The sequence below is a fragment of the Echinococcus granulosus genome (genome assembly GCF_000524195.1).
Source record: "Echinococcus granulosus chromosome Unknown EG_S00075, whole genome shotgun sequence".
NCBI lineage: Eukaryota > Metazoa > Platyhelminthes > Cestoda > Cyclophyllidea > Taeniidae > Echinococcus > Echinococcus granulosus.
Genome location: NW_020170455.1, coordinates 203,340 through 220,428, shown reverse-complemented (window position 1 = coordinate 220,428; position 17,089 = coordinate 203,340). Strand labels below are relative to the sequence as shown.

At 43.1% G+C, this 17,089-nt stretch overlaps 1 protein-coding gene across 1 annotated transcript; it reads left to right on the top strand. All coding sequences in view use genetic code 11, as the record gives it.

Moving 5' to 3' along the window:
- Positions 1-1,077: 1,077 nt before the first annotated feature.
- EGR_07354 ([Pyruvate dehydrogenase [acetyl-transferring]]-phosphatase) lies at positions 1,078-15,114 on the top strand (the record flags this gene model as incomplete). The annotated part of the gene is made up of 7 exons (XM_024496603.1): positions 1,078-1,323; positions 3,079-3,375; positions 5,652-5,919; positions 7,594-7,871; positions 11,085-11,352; positions 14,425-14,708; positions 14,941-15,114. 7 exons carry the CDS (start codon positions 1,078-1,080, stop codon positions 15,112-15,114), a joined length of 1,815 nt encoding a protein of 604 aa, XP_024348982.1.
- Positions 15,115-17,089: the final 1,975 nt, after the last annotated feature.

Sequence of the window (17,089 nt, the reverse complement as noted above, 5' to 3'; positions counted from 1 at the left end):
GTATTCTACTCCTGTATTATGTCTTCTTTCGTCTTCAGGGAATTCTCGGGACGCTACAAGTTTATGCAGAAATAAACAAACAAATAAAGGTTCGTTAAGTCCTCAAATCTATAAAACCAACTCTTTTTGACAAAAGTAAACTTGGTCTTAGTATAATGGGTCATAGAATTTGCAAATGATTCAAGCTTCGATTCATTAGACCTACCAATCAATAAAACATGTCTTTTTTCCATCTTACTGAGGTAATTTTACATCTTTATTAGGCCCAAGAAGTACATTCAAAAATAAAACTAGAATGCACTGCAGAACCAAAGGTGCGATGACACGCTCCTTTTTTAAGGCTTACTCTACAATATGGATCCCTATCGTTACTATTCGTCACCAAGTAATTCCTTAAATCCGCACGACCATTTTTAAAGCTAGCCGCACATTCGCCTACGATTTTGCATTTTGGTGATTACGTTTCTTTAATTGAATCAAAAATGACTAATTTGGTTTGTGCCAATGGTATGTTTTAATTATTTAAGCTTAATGGTGCGCTAAGCAAAATTTCCTCAGTTAACCAATAAACCTTTGAGAACGGTTTGGTGCGGAGGTAATGATCCAGTCGTAATGTACATCCTGAATGACCATTAATACTGTACTACACACACATTGACTGGAATGTTTTATCCTGGTAGATGATTAGAGTGACTGGTTGCAGCCCTTTTTGCCTTGCAATACTTTGTCTATTCTAAGTTGATTTCCCCTACTTGATTTTAGTACTTAAGTAACCTAAGAATATTTTCTACACGCTTTTCAAGGAACCTGTTTTATGCTATACGCTGGTGTATGCTGATCATTTTGCTTGGTAACAGTAATATATGGTTTGTATCTGATGAAGTACTTGAGGGCATGATTACTCGCTGCTTTTATAAATTGTTAGTTTGCGATACGAAGTCCCTTTTTCAGTTTACACTTTGACTAAAATAGTTACAGTATCAAAAGACTCTAAGGTAGCAATGACGTCACTTCGATTCCTTTAAGGCGGAGAAATTTGATAAATTTTTTTCCAATCATTGCAGACACTTGAATTGTATGGCACCATCGCGATGTATTCGTTCTTGCGCTACTTGGCCGTCCTCAAAACGTTCACATATTTTGAATTCGAACCTCTTTTCCTGGGTCCGTCGAATCTCACGACAAGAACTTCGCGAGTTCTTCGACGACTCTGGGTCAATGTCGAGCAGGAAGATTCCTACTGACGAAGTCAACCGACGCATTTTTGAGAACGAATTCATTTGCTTTCCCCATGATCACAGGGTTGGGTTCACCGCTAATCAGGTATGCTCATCTCTCATAGCTCATTCTGTTTTGATTTCCATGTATTTGATCGGCTTTTTGCCGAGGTCTCCCTTTCTAACCATAGTTCCTTTGTAAATTCAATTTGTTTTTTTGTACTTTGCGTTCATAGTATGATTGTTAGCTGCTGCTCCGCGAAAATAAGTGTTTTAGTACATTTTCCAGTAGGCATCTTGCTAAGCCGATTATTCTTCCTTTTCGCTTCTTATAAAAATGATTATTTTTTGGGATTACGCTATCTTTTTTACATGATTTTGCTTCTGATTTAAGGCATATAGAGTCATTTTTCAGTAGCTTTATGTGCGTTGTGTTTACTAAAAGCTTGTCCATTGATAATATAGGCCATAATTTCAGTCGTTGTATTTGTTTTTCAATTGACCGCATGACAGTGAATTACCCGTCACGGGACTGCTTATCATCAGCACGATTGTTTTGCACGCTCTAAGGAAATATCGAGTTGTTTTTTTACCCTTTTCGCAAGGAAAGCGATTCATGAAGACCTTCAAAAAGTGTTCCATTTTCGAGGCTCTTCTGTCTGCTCCACTGTATTCGCTGTAGATATCGATATTGAGAGTGCGAGGAGGCTAGAATATGCCAAGTTACTAGAGGCCGGTAATAAACCCCAGACCATTTCGTCCTGTTGTGAAATAGTTGACAAAGTGTCGACTATAACCGTGGGTGGGGGAATCTTTATTGTGAAGAGATATTGGGTGTTTTTATGCTTTTGCAGAATTCATAACGTGGAGTTGAATTTTGCATTTAGCTATCAAGTTATTTAATTGGAGTTGACAAGTGTTAAATTTGGCTGTAGGACACTCATCAATGGGCTCTGGATTCATCACTTCAACTATGCTTCATCAATGCATCCATCCACCTTTAGCTCATACATCCATATTCAGTTCGATTGTCAACTCATATCCATCTTTCTATTCATTTATGCCTCCAACTGGATATTTACTTAATTATTCATCCATTTATCCACCCATCGATCTCTAATCCATCCATTCTTTCATTCATCCATCGATTTGTTTGTCCATTTGTCCAATCTTTTAATTTATTCATGCATTCCCTTACTCACCTATCGAGGAAACAACTTTTCTGTCCCCCATTGTGATTCGAAACCTGAGATAGAAATACAGTACCAGTGAGAGTGCATTACGACGCAGTACGTAGTGCAAAGTGAACAAGCTAGTATGGATGTGCGATAACAGTAGAGGTGGTGGTGATGGTTATTGAAAATTCAGCAGTATTGACGGCTAGGTAAATAGAGAACTCAGACTTACTACCTCATGCACTGCATCGGTACACCTTTGACAGAAGCGATTTGTGGCGCACCCGTCCATCTATTCACCTTCCCATTCATCCATCCACTCATTTATGATCTACTCATCAAAGACCCACTCCTTCATTCACCTATCCATTTATTCATCTCATCAATCCATTCTTCCTTTCTTTTAGCTATCAATTCGCTCCCTCATTTATCTAATAACCGAGTCGTTCATTTTTCATGTCTCAGTTACAGCCAGAAAGGCCTAGTTAAAGCATAAATGGTGGTGGAAATTTAACATCATTGGTAGTTTTTAAACACAGTGTTGCGTGAGGAAGCTTGATTTATCATTTGTTGCTCGTCACCGAAGTCGGCATTTTAAAGCGAAGATAGGGATGTTGGAACGTCAGTAGTATCGATAGGTGCACTACTTAAATGAGGTCAGACTTTCCCTGCATGACTTTTCGTAGTTGGACGTGAACCGCCCGGTGGAAGACCGGTGGTCGGCGTACCGACTGGGTGGAACGATGTCCTTCAGCGTGCAAGAGGGCTTTTACGACTCTTTGCATCCGCTGGCTCGCTACACGTCGGAGTTCGCGGGGGGTCACCTCTTTACCGTGGTTGACGGCCATGCAGGTCATACGTGCGCACACGCGGTGAATATGCTGCACGCAGACTACATTACCGCAAACTTGCTGCCACACCACCTCCTCGCTCCTCTGCACGCTGCTCTCAGACGCCAGAGCCTGCCTCACGCGCCGCCGCAGGTGGGTCGCTCTTCCTATACCCTCTGTCAAAATCATTTATGCATTCGGCAGTTAATTAACCCCTCATCTAGCCACGTGTCTCCTGAGATAGATTGCTCTCCCCATCTCCTCACCTCTTCATTCATTAATCCTCTCTTGTACTCATTATTGATTGGTCCATTGAAAGCCATCGATATCGGAAGTTCAGTACACGGTCATCTCCGTATGTAGTGGCTTCCCACTGACAACTCAACCAACTGCCAGCAACTGTGTGGTATATGTAAATTTCACTGGAGGGGAACAATACTCTAGCATTTACTTTTTTGTGGATTAATTTAGCATAAAATATATTTATATTTAATTATAATGCCTAAAATCGCGAGACCAAATTCCCTCAGGGAATGCTCTATTAGTTGAACGGCCACTAGAACTGATTAAAGATTTCAACAACTTATTTTCATATCAGCAGATTATGGGCTAATGTGATTGTGGTAGATTAGAATCTGTGTAGGATCTGCTTCTGACCTCGTGTCAACCTTAAGTTCACCGGTCACCTGACAGATGCGCATTAGTGCACGCATGAAACATGAGTCCAGTGTTATATTGTTGGAAATCAGGCAACAGAGTATGTAATGGAAGTGTGTACTTTAAGCAAAATGCAAACGAGATCATTCCTGGTTTCAAAATTACGCAAATGCTTGTACTTTTGCAAGACAAAAGTTGGATTTTTTTTGTGAGGGGCTGAGCTAAGCTACCACGGAATTTTTAATTAAGATTTCGTAGACAGGTGTGTGGCCAAGTTGACGCGTCTGTTTGTGCATTATTTATGAAAAGGAGTTTACTCCGATCATTAAACATGTTTCTTTGTCCTTGCAGCGGCTCGTTTAAGGTCCGTGCTCTGACGAGCCTATTCGTTTTAGAACAAAAAGTTTGTAACAAACCGCGAAACTTTTTTTGTACTTTGGTAAAAATGGAATTTGGTTCTACTGTGGGTAGCTGCAATCAGCACTTTACATCATGTTATGGTATGACGAGCGTAACATTTATGCATATTTACCCTCCTTCATTTTCGCATGGAACATCTCCATCTTGGGACCAGCGCTTCATCTTTTGTTTGTACGAATAAGTGGTTTTGTTCTCTCATTATGGTCATGGCTACATCTGGACGCTTGGAGAACTCTGTTTTTGTCACACCAGTGTAACCCGTCTGCGATCTTTTCAACCAACGCATCGACTACGAATCAATGAGTGGGAGAGAGAACTTCATCCTCATACTGCTTTGAATTGGTGCTGACAGGCTGCTTTTCTTTGGTGGAATTTTGTGGTTTTGTAGGCATATTCAGTCCTGAGTCGCAATTTTTGCCCTTTTCATTTTCACACATTTAAAACACACAAAACCGCCATCGTGTGCCATTGGGAGGAAAAAAACAAAGCCCATTATTCACAATATGTTATTTAGTCTCTTTCTCTTTTGGGACCCTTTCGGCTGTACTGTTAAAACGAAATGATTTTGTTATTCCACCCTACCAACTGCTTCCTGAAACCCGGAAAAAGATTGTCTTAGAATTTGCTGTATGAATTCTTTTTCATTGCATTAAAACCGATTTTAAGGGGCCTTTGTTAGGTAAACATCGTTTTTTCTATTTATCGAAGTAAAATTTAATGGAGAAATGTTTGTCTCTCTTCATACATAGAAATAAGGTCTTCCTATTTTGGCCTAAAAATGATGAAAGGGGTTTTCCGTTAATTTACACCAAAAACTTTAGGCTTGCTTTTCAGAATCTCGGCCGACCCCAATTTGAACTTATTTGTCTACGTAACATGCAGGTGTGCTTGCACATGCTTCATTCAGCGTATAATTTTCATCAACAACTACACGGAAGAACAACCAATTTCCTACCTTTGGTCAGACATAATAGAGCATTGCCTTTCTTCGTAATGACCTACGAGGCATTACCATACAAAATAAGGACGTTTAAGTTTATAATGGAAAGGGACTGGTCTCAAGAGGTGGAGGCTGAATTTACTTTCCAGCGCCTAATTGAAGCAAGAAAAACGTCATCAACACTGGTTTTTTAGTACGAGTGAGGGGTTGTACAGTGCGGTGGGACTGTTTTGTTATCCAGGGTGCTTTGACTTTTCCGTAATAAATGGGCAAATGGATATGGAATGAATGGGTCTTAGATTTGTAGACTCGGAGGTCTGGTCCTACTTGGATGGATAAATGAATCCGGATTGTAGTACCCGTCTTTTGATTTGCCTGAACGCTTGTTTTTGTCTCCTCTTCCATCTTATAGGCCTCCGAATTGGCCCAACCCTACCTCCTCGATCCAGCGGCTGTGATGACCTCGGAGGTAAGTGGGGGAGGGTCAGGGGGGACTGGGGCAGCCGGTGCAGCCTCAGCCACTACGTCCACCGGGCCTTTCGGTAACACCGGTAGGCATAGCAACTGGCGTCTCTGGGGCAAATGGGGACCGTTGGACGCGGAGGTTAACCAGCGACGTCTCTTCAACATCCACCGCTTTTTGGAAGAGCGAATTCTCACAACTGATCGGGAGGCTCCTGGTAGGTTCTTCCAGAAGAAAAGAGCAGTATCGGTGTTGTTTTTTTTGAAGTCGGTGATCACACTTTTGTGGGAATCCAAGTGGAGAACAGACATTAATGATCCATACTGGATGGAATAATAGATCAGAGATCTATCCGAGGTGGATAGATCAGCCTAGGATGGATAAATAAAGGTAGCTTGGAGGATAGGCAATCCTTGAATAAATAGATCCATACATAAATTTGGGGCGGATGGATGATCAGATTTGAGGGAAGCAGGTAGATCTCTGATACCTCTCCCTACTTGCTAGCAGGAACAGAATATTCTTCAAATGCCCAGATGACTTGAGAATGAGAGTAATTTGATTCCCTTCCGAAACCAGTTCCAGAGCTTCACTGCTTTCGATATCTCTGGTCTCTTCTTGTCGAGTTAATGAAAGGTCTAACCATGTAGTTAGTTATCTTAAGTAGGCTTAAATTTTCATCAAAAGTTTTCTCTCATGAAAGTGTATAAGCTGCGGTGCATCGTCGATGGTTTTTAGTCTCAAAGATTAACCGCGTGGCAAAGCTTGAGCTGGGCCCAAGCTGATGGATGGAGATTAGCTCAAAGCAGCTTTGTTGACACCTTAGAGATATTGGAAAGAAACTAGACTTAACGAGGCTTGACGAGACCCAACTGTGACATTGGCGAACCTATTGGCTTGCTGAACCCTTAGTTTAAGTGGAGGCCAGATGTGTCTAGGCTATAGCTAAATAACCACTCCGCTGCCAAATATAATCAGTCGTTGGCAAAGAACGAATCAAATCATGCCAGATGCTGTGTATAGCTGTACCTCATTGCTTAACCATGTCTGATCATTGGCTGTCTTGATAGAGGAAACCGCCAATCCGCTTGTGTTCGTGCGGCAGGTGTCCACATGATCGGCTCGAGTGCGTACGTCCCAGCAGATTGATAAGGAAATTTTGGATAATGGAATTGAATTAGCAGCTAAACAGATCTGGGTTGGATGGGTACCAAAAGGAGGGAATCTAAGGCAGATGGATGGAAGTGTTTTTAATGAATGAGTGGATACATGTTTGAATGGATTCAACTTGAGTACATGTTTTGAAGTACCTAGAATAGGTGAATGGATGGATAGATAAATCCGGGATTGGCATCTGAATGAGTGGGAAATCTTGAGTAGGTGAGTAGGCGGATACCTGAGTTGATCCTGAGTAGATCACCAAAAGGGTATTTAGAGAGATATATAAAGTACGGAGAGACAGGTATGAAAGGGATGGACGAATTAATAGGCGGATCAGTGGGGATGGATGGATAGATTTGGATTTAATAAAAATGAAAGAAATCAGAGTAGATAGATGGGTCTGGGCCTTACAGCTCAAGCATCAATGTGTAAATAAATAGATGGGAGGATGGATCAAGGGAAGCCCTATGGAGGAGTGGGTGGTGGAAGCATCCAGAATGGATGGATACATAGGGAGATGCTGAATAGATGGGCAGTGGGCAGGTGAATGGACAAAGGTATGGGAGTTTTTCCGGATGGATGAGCTGAAGGATCCTGGATATTTGAGTGGATAAAGAACGTGGGTAGACAGCCGAGCTTCTGCGGTGTAAACACCAGTGATTTCCAATTCCGTTCTCACAAGAGCTTTTCTAACTGATACTTCTCAACTCCTCTCACCTCACCCCACCAGCCGACTGCGTGTTGCGCGCCAACGGCAACGTCTACGATGCTGAGGGCTTCCTGGTTTCCGAGGCCAAGGAGTTTGCACCCTCAGAACTGGAAACGGTGCTGGAGACGGCCTCGTGCCTTCGTGCCGCTCTCACGCGCATGGACAGCGACATCACGAGTGATGCGGTGCCGCACCCCAAGCAGGGCCTCAACAAGGCCCTCCTTCGCATCGTCCTCTCCGGTTGTGTCTCCACCTCCGTCTTTCTTCCCCACGACCTCACCTCTCTCTATATCCTACAGGTTAGTCAATCGATTGGTTTGCGCGTCGCCATCCATCGCGTTTGCCCTATTTCCATGCTTTTCTCATTCATCCATCTATGCGTTCATCCGCCCACCCCATATCCATTCACCCACCTATCCATCCACCCACCCATTCATCCCAGCTCTATCCACCCATATTGTGATGGTTCCGCCACTCATTGCCTCGATTCGCCCCTTGTGGGTGTATGAATGGGTTGCGTAAATAAATTAACGAATTAAAGAGATGGTAGTTTAGGTTGTTGAAGGCGTTTATGGTTGAATACATGAATAAATCAATGCGTGTGCTGAAGGCGTAGAGGATAAGTGGAGGAAAGGCTGACTGAAAATGTTTTAAGGGATAGATGGAAGTAATGATGAAAGATGAGGTGAGCAGGTTGAATGTATAAAAGTGTGGCTGAATGACACTATTCATGAATGAATAAGTAGTTAGGAGGAGGACGTTTGCAAAGTTTAGGGAACGAGATTGAATTTTCCTTCTTTTTGTTGATGTTCCAGGATTTGTGAAGCCATTTTTAAAGCCCGATTTCTAAGTTCTCTTCTCTACTGCCACGCACATCGTTCATCTCATGAAGTGTTCATTCACCGCTCTTCTGTAACTCTCTCCTTAGTTATTTTCTGACGCGAATTCTCAACCTCTAGTCCCCCTATCTATCTACATCATTTAATTGTCAAAAGTCATACGATTTATTTTTTTTCAAGGGGAGTGAGAGACCTTCCTTTTGGTGGGGAAATCTCGCACTCTTTGTAATTGCTTTCACTGCAGAGATTTCCTCCAAGTTGATGATGCCTTTCTCAACAATCAAGTCTCACAATCCCTTTTTTTATCATTTTAAATCCTTTATCCCTGTAAACATTGCTCCCATTGAAAGTTCATCCATGTAGATTGAAAATACCTCCCTTAAAACCGAGGTAATTGGTAGATCATTCCTGTTAAAAACCTTTTTTTAGTTCAAAAAAGCTGCCTAATTCCCCCACATATTGACAGATTAAGAGTAGAAGCTTTCGCTCGTGCTCATTCATATACGCACACACGCAACTTGCTGACTTTTATGGCTGCTTTGAAATTGGGCATGGATAGGTTTAATGCTCCACCTCCACTTTCCTTCAAACACTTTCCTTTATTCTTTCGCTTTCGAAACCACATTTAATTCCAGAGTGCTCGGCTGCCTATGACATCTTCAATTCTCACGAAGACCAACGTGGGCCTTCGCTATTAGTGTGAATTATGCAGGAGCTAAACAGTGAGATCAGTTGCCTCATTAAACAGGTGTCATGACCGATTAGCACCCCTTCCGGAAGTACAAATATGCGAAAATTCTTTTTGGAAGCACTCCTGAATTCATGAATAAGGTGTGCATCTCATGCAGGATTGTGCTTCATTTCATATGGTCGGTAGGAAAAGGTAGCTTAATCATTTTACAGAACTGCACAAAACTCTGGAATCTTCAAGGCACGCGGAACGCCTAGCCGTCCTCAGGGTGCGGAACGGGTGGGAAAAACTAACCGAACTTTAATTGCATTGCTTAAGGTATTCACTAAGGGTTTTCCACTGCAGAATTAGAATTTGCGTCTAGGCTGATGCCGCCTTACTGTTAGAGGTAAAGTCCATACATCTGCCGGTAGTTCAGCGTTCAAAATGTTTACTAGTTGTGGAGTGAGGGTACCAGCTACCTTTTTTATACCATTTACTGAAGCATAGGCTCACAATGCTCCGGGGTACGCACTGCCACTGAAAGAAGGGGTGTAACAGGTTTTTAACTTTGCTTGTGAAAATTTTGATTTATTAATGTGGCGATAGGTGGATGAATGGTTACAGTTATGTGCTCTTCTCCACCTACTGACGAGTTTACCTCTCTTCCTCACTCTCTCCCTCCATTAGGAATACTGAGGTATAGGCAGCTTTATTACTACCACATAGAAGGGCTTAGTGTCTACTAGCATGTCGGTCGAGGCTTGGACCGCTGTTTGGTCATCCTCTGCCTCATTTTGAACGGCGTCCTTGGCACTCACTGTGGCTGCGCTTTTAAGTTGGCTCTTGCGATAATTTTCAAGTAAAGTGAAGTAAGCTGCAAGACACTAGCGTAGATCGGTATGTGATTTTCTATCACAGAGGGGACTTTCTGGTCAAATTATTTGTAATGGACTTCACCTTTTGAGACCCATTTGCGAACTGCTTTTTGACGACTTATCTAGTGAGTACTGTGTAGGTCTAATCTACTTTTTAGGAGGCCAATTCTTATACAAACCGTTTCCTATAGAAAGGAGCACCTAACAAGCAAAATTCTTCAATAAGGTATCCGATAGATATTTTTTTCTTGGAAATTCGTTCCAGTTTCCTTCCTTCCTTTGTTTTCGTTTGGCACAATACTGCTTGGATATCTGTTGGAAGTATTCTCAGATTCTTCCAGCACAATAAGCTGTCGATCTCTTTGATATTAGTTATTGCTTATACCTCTTTCATAAATAGTAGTAGCTCTTATTGGAGGGCAAATTTCTCTATCACAAATCTCATTCCACCATTGGTCGTGGTCTAGAACTTCATATTGTCACGTTTTGATGTGTTTTTAGCGGCTCTTCTACTGAGTTTTGACAGATTCAGTCATCCACAGCAAAAACTTTTCTTTCATAGCAAAGAACCGCTTCACTTTGGTATGACGAAAGCTATTACATTCTTCTCAAGGGCTGAATGGTGTTGGATGTGTTCCACTTTATTGTCGCCAATTTTAGTTGTCACAGCTCCGCTACGATTTAAGGCTCACAAGTCTACAAGGTAGCCTTATAATACACGTACAGAAGGCCTGGACGACCAGTAACAGGTCGAATCGAGGGGAATTGAAGAAGTCCACCTAGTAACATTATAATTAGTTCAAGCAAGTGCCTTTTCGCCACAGAAGCACTGAAATAATTAACCGAAAAGGAAATCTTGGAGACATGACTAAGCGGAAGGCCAAGTACTTGGGCCGATAGGTATAACTATCACCAACAAGCCCCATTAGAGGCACTTAGTTCACAATGTACGGTCTTCCACTTTTAACTCATCTCGTCAAGGAACTGACACGAGAAAAATCTGGAGAATAGTCTGAACTAGTCTGGTAACCACATGACTTGATAGAGGCATAGATACACAACTGACGCTACTAAGGTACCATCGATGCGTTATAAAATGATGTTTAATTTGCTGTTGTTTTATAGGTGGGTGACTGCGGCGCGGTAATGGGTAGGTACGTGGGTGAGGCCGCACTGAATACAGCAGAGGGGACACCCGAAGTGGCGCAGGAGGAGGAGGAAGAGGAGGAGGACCCATCCCAGACACGATCGAGGAAGATAAAGCCCGCGGACTGGGATGCAGAGCTGTTGGTGCCTCCTCACAACGCGCAGAACGTTCGCGAGGTGGAGCGTCTCCATTCCCAACATCCCACTCATGAGTCCTCGCTCATGATTTCTGAGAATCGGTTGCTCTGTAAGTCTACTTCACGTTTCCGTTGTAGGGAGCTGGCGAGTGTTTTTTGTTGTTGATCGCTCCTCTTTCTACTTCGAGCCGTCTTCCAAATGTAATTCTGTGGCTTTTAACTGAGTGGACTGCCTATGTTGGTCTTGAAGTACACTTCATACTTAATTCACCTTCATATATTTCACCCTGAGGCTCTAATCGGAAACTTCTTATCGAAATCAGATATTACCAAGTCATACTTGACATTCATCTTTGATCAGATGCTGTTTAAATCTAGTTCTTGAATTTTGAAGAATTCGAAGGTCCCTGGCAATGATCATCCGCGAAAGTTTTATCGTGTGAGTACTTAATTGCGTTTCCTGAATGTGCCTATGAAGGGATCAGTGTATCCACACTGCGGAATGCTCTACTTCCTTACGTCTACTGAAATTGATACCTTGTATTTGATTTTAATTGCACTAATCGCTTTCATCTGTCGCATTTTTCTTATATAAAGGTCATTTAACTTCCCAATAACATTTTAAATTTACACTCCCTCTTCATAAACTTTCCGCTTAGCTTACTCCCCAAACTTCGGAAATCTTGGATGTGCTAATTATTTTGAGCGTATAAAAAGGTTCTATGCAGCAAAAACTCATTCAGCACCTTAGCTTATCAATCAGTACTATAAATTTATTTTGAAACGTCCTTGTACTTAAATATTTTTTTTGTGAAGTGCTTCATGAATGTACTTCTTAAATCCACGGATCTGGGTCGCGTTTTACGTCTCCCATTCCCAGTCATGATTTTTCAGTTGCCACCGATTTCGTGCTCATTTCTATGAATTCTGAATTCGTAAATATATCTTCGAGCTACTTCGTGGATTACCCACCATGGAATGTTGTCATTACCTCGGCTCGTACCCTTTGTAGAGGCCGTGAGATGCCACGAGACTGCTATTTTTCCTCCTCTTATTAGTTAAGCAAACCCTTCAACCCTGATTTCAGTCTCACAAACTGGAAACCACGGCATCCTTCAAAATTTTTTTAAAGGTGCCTTCAAAATCACATAGTTGGTCGGTGAAACGATATTCCAACGCGGGTTTCGAACTTGGAAAATGTCAAAAGCGTTTCCCATCCGATGGAATCTTATTCAAGGCCTTTGGTAGTCGTTTCACCCCATGTCTCCTTCTGGGAATCCCGGAAGCGCCGCTTGAGTTCCCTTTCAAACAATATGTCTGTTCTAATCACATGCCTCCTTGTCCTTCTTATGTTTTGAAGACCGCGAAATGTTGTCGAAGATTTTTTTGCAGTCGCTATTGCAGGTTTCTTTGAAGCTGTTTTCAAATCTGCGCAATTACTCGGTGTAGTACCTCCCAAAAGTGCTTCTCAGACTTCTTAGAACTTGAAGGCGTTTTTCTTCCGCTTGATCCGTACCCAGCATATTTGACTTACTTTTTCTGAATGTTTTCGAATAGTTTAAGGAACCACCGGATTCGGTCTTTCAGGGGAAGAGTTTTGAGGAAATGACGAGTTTTCGTTCTCTGTTGAATTGAGGCAACGAATCCTATTCACGTCTGGAATGTCTCTGAAGTTTTTTCGTCAAAAGTTTATTTACCCCAGGCATCCACTCAGGACTTTGCATCAACGCGCATACCTGGAGGCGGAGACGTGATTCCCTTGGAAGTAGTTAATTTTTTTGCGCCCATTCGGTTGCCACACCTGGAGGCCACCAAAAATCATGTAATACTCGCTCAGTTTTCTGCTCCATCCGGAAGCCCTGTAAGATAGGGCCAGGGAATGTCCCCGACCATACATAATGTCTTTTTCGACAAACTTCAATTGTACGCCTGCTCTGAGGTAGGGTTCCAGCCTTGCGGGGTAGGTGTTCTTAGAACCAAATTTCCGGAAAATAATCACTATAAAGTTAGTCAAAATGCGCTTATTTTAATGGTTTCAAGTTCATGAAGCATTAACAAATCGTGGGTATTTCGCATTTAGCATCGGTGAAATTTTTCTCAGAATTTATGAGTCCTTGCAGCTCTTTCTGATACGTAAATCACTCGCTACGTAGCTATAAACGATGGCACGTTCTTTTAAGGGTCAGATTTTAGAGACTTCAAGGCGGCTGCTGTGAATGACTGTCCGTAGGTAAATCCGTTTGCACACCCTCGGGGTGAGCCACTCAGCCCTCCGGGTAATCAAATGATTTGAAAATAGTTGGGTTAAAGCGGTTGAATTAGCACGAAGCTGATTTACACCAAATGGCGATCTTTTAATTTGGTTGGAGGTAAGTTGAACAAATGGCATTCCTTCCTGATGCTGCGTTTTTAACTGCAATCAGGAATTACGAGTAGTCTGTAAGTCTTGCCCCTTCTAAGTCTCTCGCCATGCAATCACAAACGAAAAAACGTTGGTTAGAAGCCTGTTACGAGAAGTGTTTAATGCACATCAGGGCTCTTGAGTTTGCAAAAAATAGCTGTGTTTAAGGCGTAAAAATCGCATTCATTTTTCCACACAATTCCTGATACATTTGCACCCGCATCTCAGCCGTCAGTGCGGCCAAACCCTCACCTTAGGCAGTCTGTTCCAAATTGTGATAACTTTTGGAGACTGCAAGTTTCTGCGTTCGTGAGTTAGTTTATTGCGTTCATCCTTCGTCCCTTAGCATGTGTGTGTGTCAGTCGGACGTTCCACACCTTAACTGAGCGATAATGACTGCCCAGGCGCGTTGGACTGAGTACCACCACGACTGAGATGGTCACTGACAGATAACGTCTTATTGCTGAGTGACTGATTAGACCAACACCCTACTCTACCGTGCCTGAAGTCTTCCGCTTCCGGCATCGCCATAGGCTCTCCCGTGCACACATTGCTACTGTGTGTGCTGGTGCCACGATAGCGTCCTTTTTGTACTTTTAGCCTTAAAAGTCATGATGTGACTGGAGCGTCCCCCGCCGATTTGTTTTGACTCCGTGGCTTTGCACTTTCAAGCAATAACACATTTATTTAGAGGTCACTGGATAGCTTAATCTCCGCCACTTATCTGCGTCTAATCTGTGCCTTATTTTCTGATTTGTTGGTCGGCTGGTTCCTTCCGCAGGCGAGTTGATACCACTACGAGCGTTCGGTGATATTCGCTACAAAATGCCGGCGAAAGTGCTGCGTGGCATAGCACGACTCTGTGGCCTGCCGCCGAGTTACCCTGTGACGCCACGCTTCTACATCAGTCCACCGTACCTCTTCGCTACGCCTCAGGTGGTGTGCCACCGCCTCAATCCGACGCGCGACCGCTTTGTCATCCTCGCATCAGATGGACTCTGGGATATGCTCACGCCCAAGCAGGCCGTCAGCGTGGTCGCTCAACACTACCTCGACTACCACGGAGTGCGTAATGCCCCCCTCTTTGTGGAATTGTGGAATTTTTGGCGGAGATTTAAGTTTTGGTCCACTCATCCCCCTCCCCATCCATCTAATCTGATCAAGTATTAATATGCGTTAGATTGGAATTATTTTCCGAAGCTCTTTCATTTTTATCTGTTGGGAAATAGTGACCAGCCACATTGCTGCTTATCACGCGTACACTAATAGCATGATTGTTTCGCTTCCATCCTGTTAGGATCCCTCACTGGCGGGACCACGAGACACTGCAGCCAGCCGACTTATTCGTACTGCCCTAGGTGGACGAGAGATGGACCCGGCGCGAATCGCAATGCACCTGTCTGTTCCCGCTAACGTGGCACGCTTTTATCGCGACGACATAACTGTTCAGGTCATCTACCCCACTCCCTAGATAGCTCTCCACTCCCTTTCTCTCTCTCTCACTTTGTACAGACTCCCCCCTATCTCTCGTCTACCCCTCCGTCCAACCGGATATCCACCGACTGAGCAATGCCCGTAGTAGGAACCAAAAAACAGCTACCTATCTACTTCGCACCACTATCTTTCAACAGATACTAATGATGCCAAGGCTGCATTTCTAGCTCTTTACCTCCTCCTCCTTCTCCTCCCACACCCTCTCTGAGACTGCGTTCGTTTTACAATGTAGATGGTCAATTTGGGTGTACGTGTTTTTTTTTCGCTTCTTCTTTTCCTTCCTCCTCGTATCTCATTTGCTGGGAGTGGTAAGCGAGTGTTGACTCCCTCTCCTCCCTTGATACTTGAAGAAAGGGTTTCGTGTGTATGCGTGTGTGTATTTCGGGGTCTGAGGAGGCTGTAAAGTTTTCTTCGGCTCTCTCGAATTGGTTTAGAAAATAAAATTAAGGTGTATGTACTTCTTCTTTGTTCCTTGAGATCCGGATGCGTTTCAATTCCTTTTTTGTCTCAGCCGGAGAGGATTTTGTCTGGGAGGGAAAGACTGGAAGAGAACTGATAAAGTCGTAGCAAGAATGATTGAGTTTGCGCTTGTTCAAGCGAATTTTAGCAAAGGAACAGGAATTCCAAAAACGTAAATTTGTTTTCTAAATTCAACGTAGTCCACGGATGTGTTGATTTGGTAGAGAGCGATCACTCGGGTTCGTAGTTTTGAACGGGGTGAGTTCCTTGGGTTGATGTTTGCGATGCGTTGTGGTTTGTTGGAAGCAAGGTTGGTTTAATAAGCTCTTCTTGACTGTGATAGCTAAACACTGAGCCCATTAAAGCACCGTCGGCAATTTCTCGTTTGAGTTGGTGGAGGGGAGCCTATTGGCTGCTGCATGCTAAAAATAAACTTAAAAGGGTATGGTTGAGAAAAGTCAAAATTCCCACTGTTTTAACTTATACGACAATTATTTTTGACTCATCTATCCCACCAAAGAAAGAATCTGCCCACTCCTAGATATTTGGTAGCCATGGTCATGGTGGCAGAGGAATCTTTGAGGTTGTTTCAATAGAGCGCTAAATCCCACGCACAGATTTGAGGAAATATTGGGCAACCGAAGTAGTTGATAGGACTTTTGGTGAAGCTTACCCTAATCACCTCTGGTAACTTAGAGGAACTTGTTAAGTCCATGCGATTGTTTATGTGTATGCATGATAACGCCTGGAGAGGTTTGTTAGTCTACCCACGTTGTTCTGCCTGCTTTTGCATATTTTGAACTCATCCTCGATTGAACTAAACTTCCTTACGTAACAAGAGTCGGTTTCAAGGCTCCAGAAACCTGGCACGAAATTTGCGTAGCGCTTTAGGGAGGTTCAGTAGCAGAACCTACCGTCAAGCGTGGCTTCAACATTACTGGAAATTAGTCATTCCAGATTAACATGTCAACCAGATTTTTAGTGCTGAATAACACGAGTGACGAATCGTTTCGTTTACACCCACATCAGTTTTCAAAGGCGTGGTGGTAAGAAGTAAATGGATTCCTCCCACCACCCACCTAGGTTAGAAAAATGTGCCTGTGGGGGATGCTCTTGCGCTGAATGTTTCACTTGTGATGCGAAACGAAGTCTCCTTAAGTAAGCAAACACATCATCGGTCATTCCCACACCTCTAAGTCACACAGCACCGCATTCCCAGAAAATGGGGGGATTCACTTCGTGTGTGTGGGTGGTGAGCTGCGGATGCCACTGTTCACTAGCTGGTGGCCTACGAATTAGGTCTGAGGTTTACCTCTTCTCTGTGCAACACCTCTCTGAAGACAGTGTAGGCTAGTCGATCAGTGAGAAGAAAATCCTGTGCCAACTCTGACAAGGCAGCACATGATCACAAGTAGCCTCGTAACCCACACTTTTAAAGTTTTTTCATCCTAGAATGTCTGTCTTACACTGCCTCGCCTCTAAGGTGACGATGA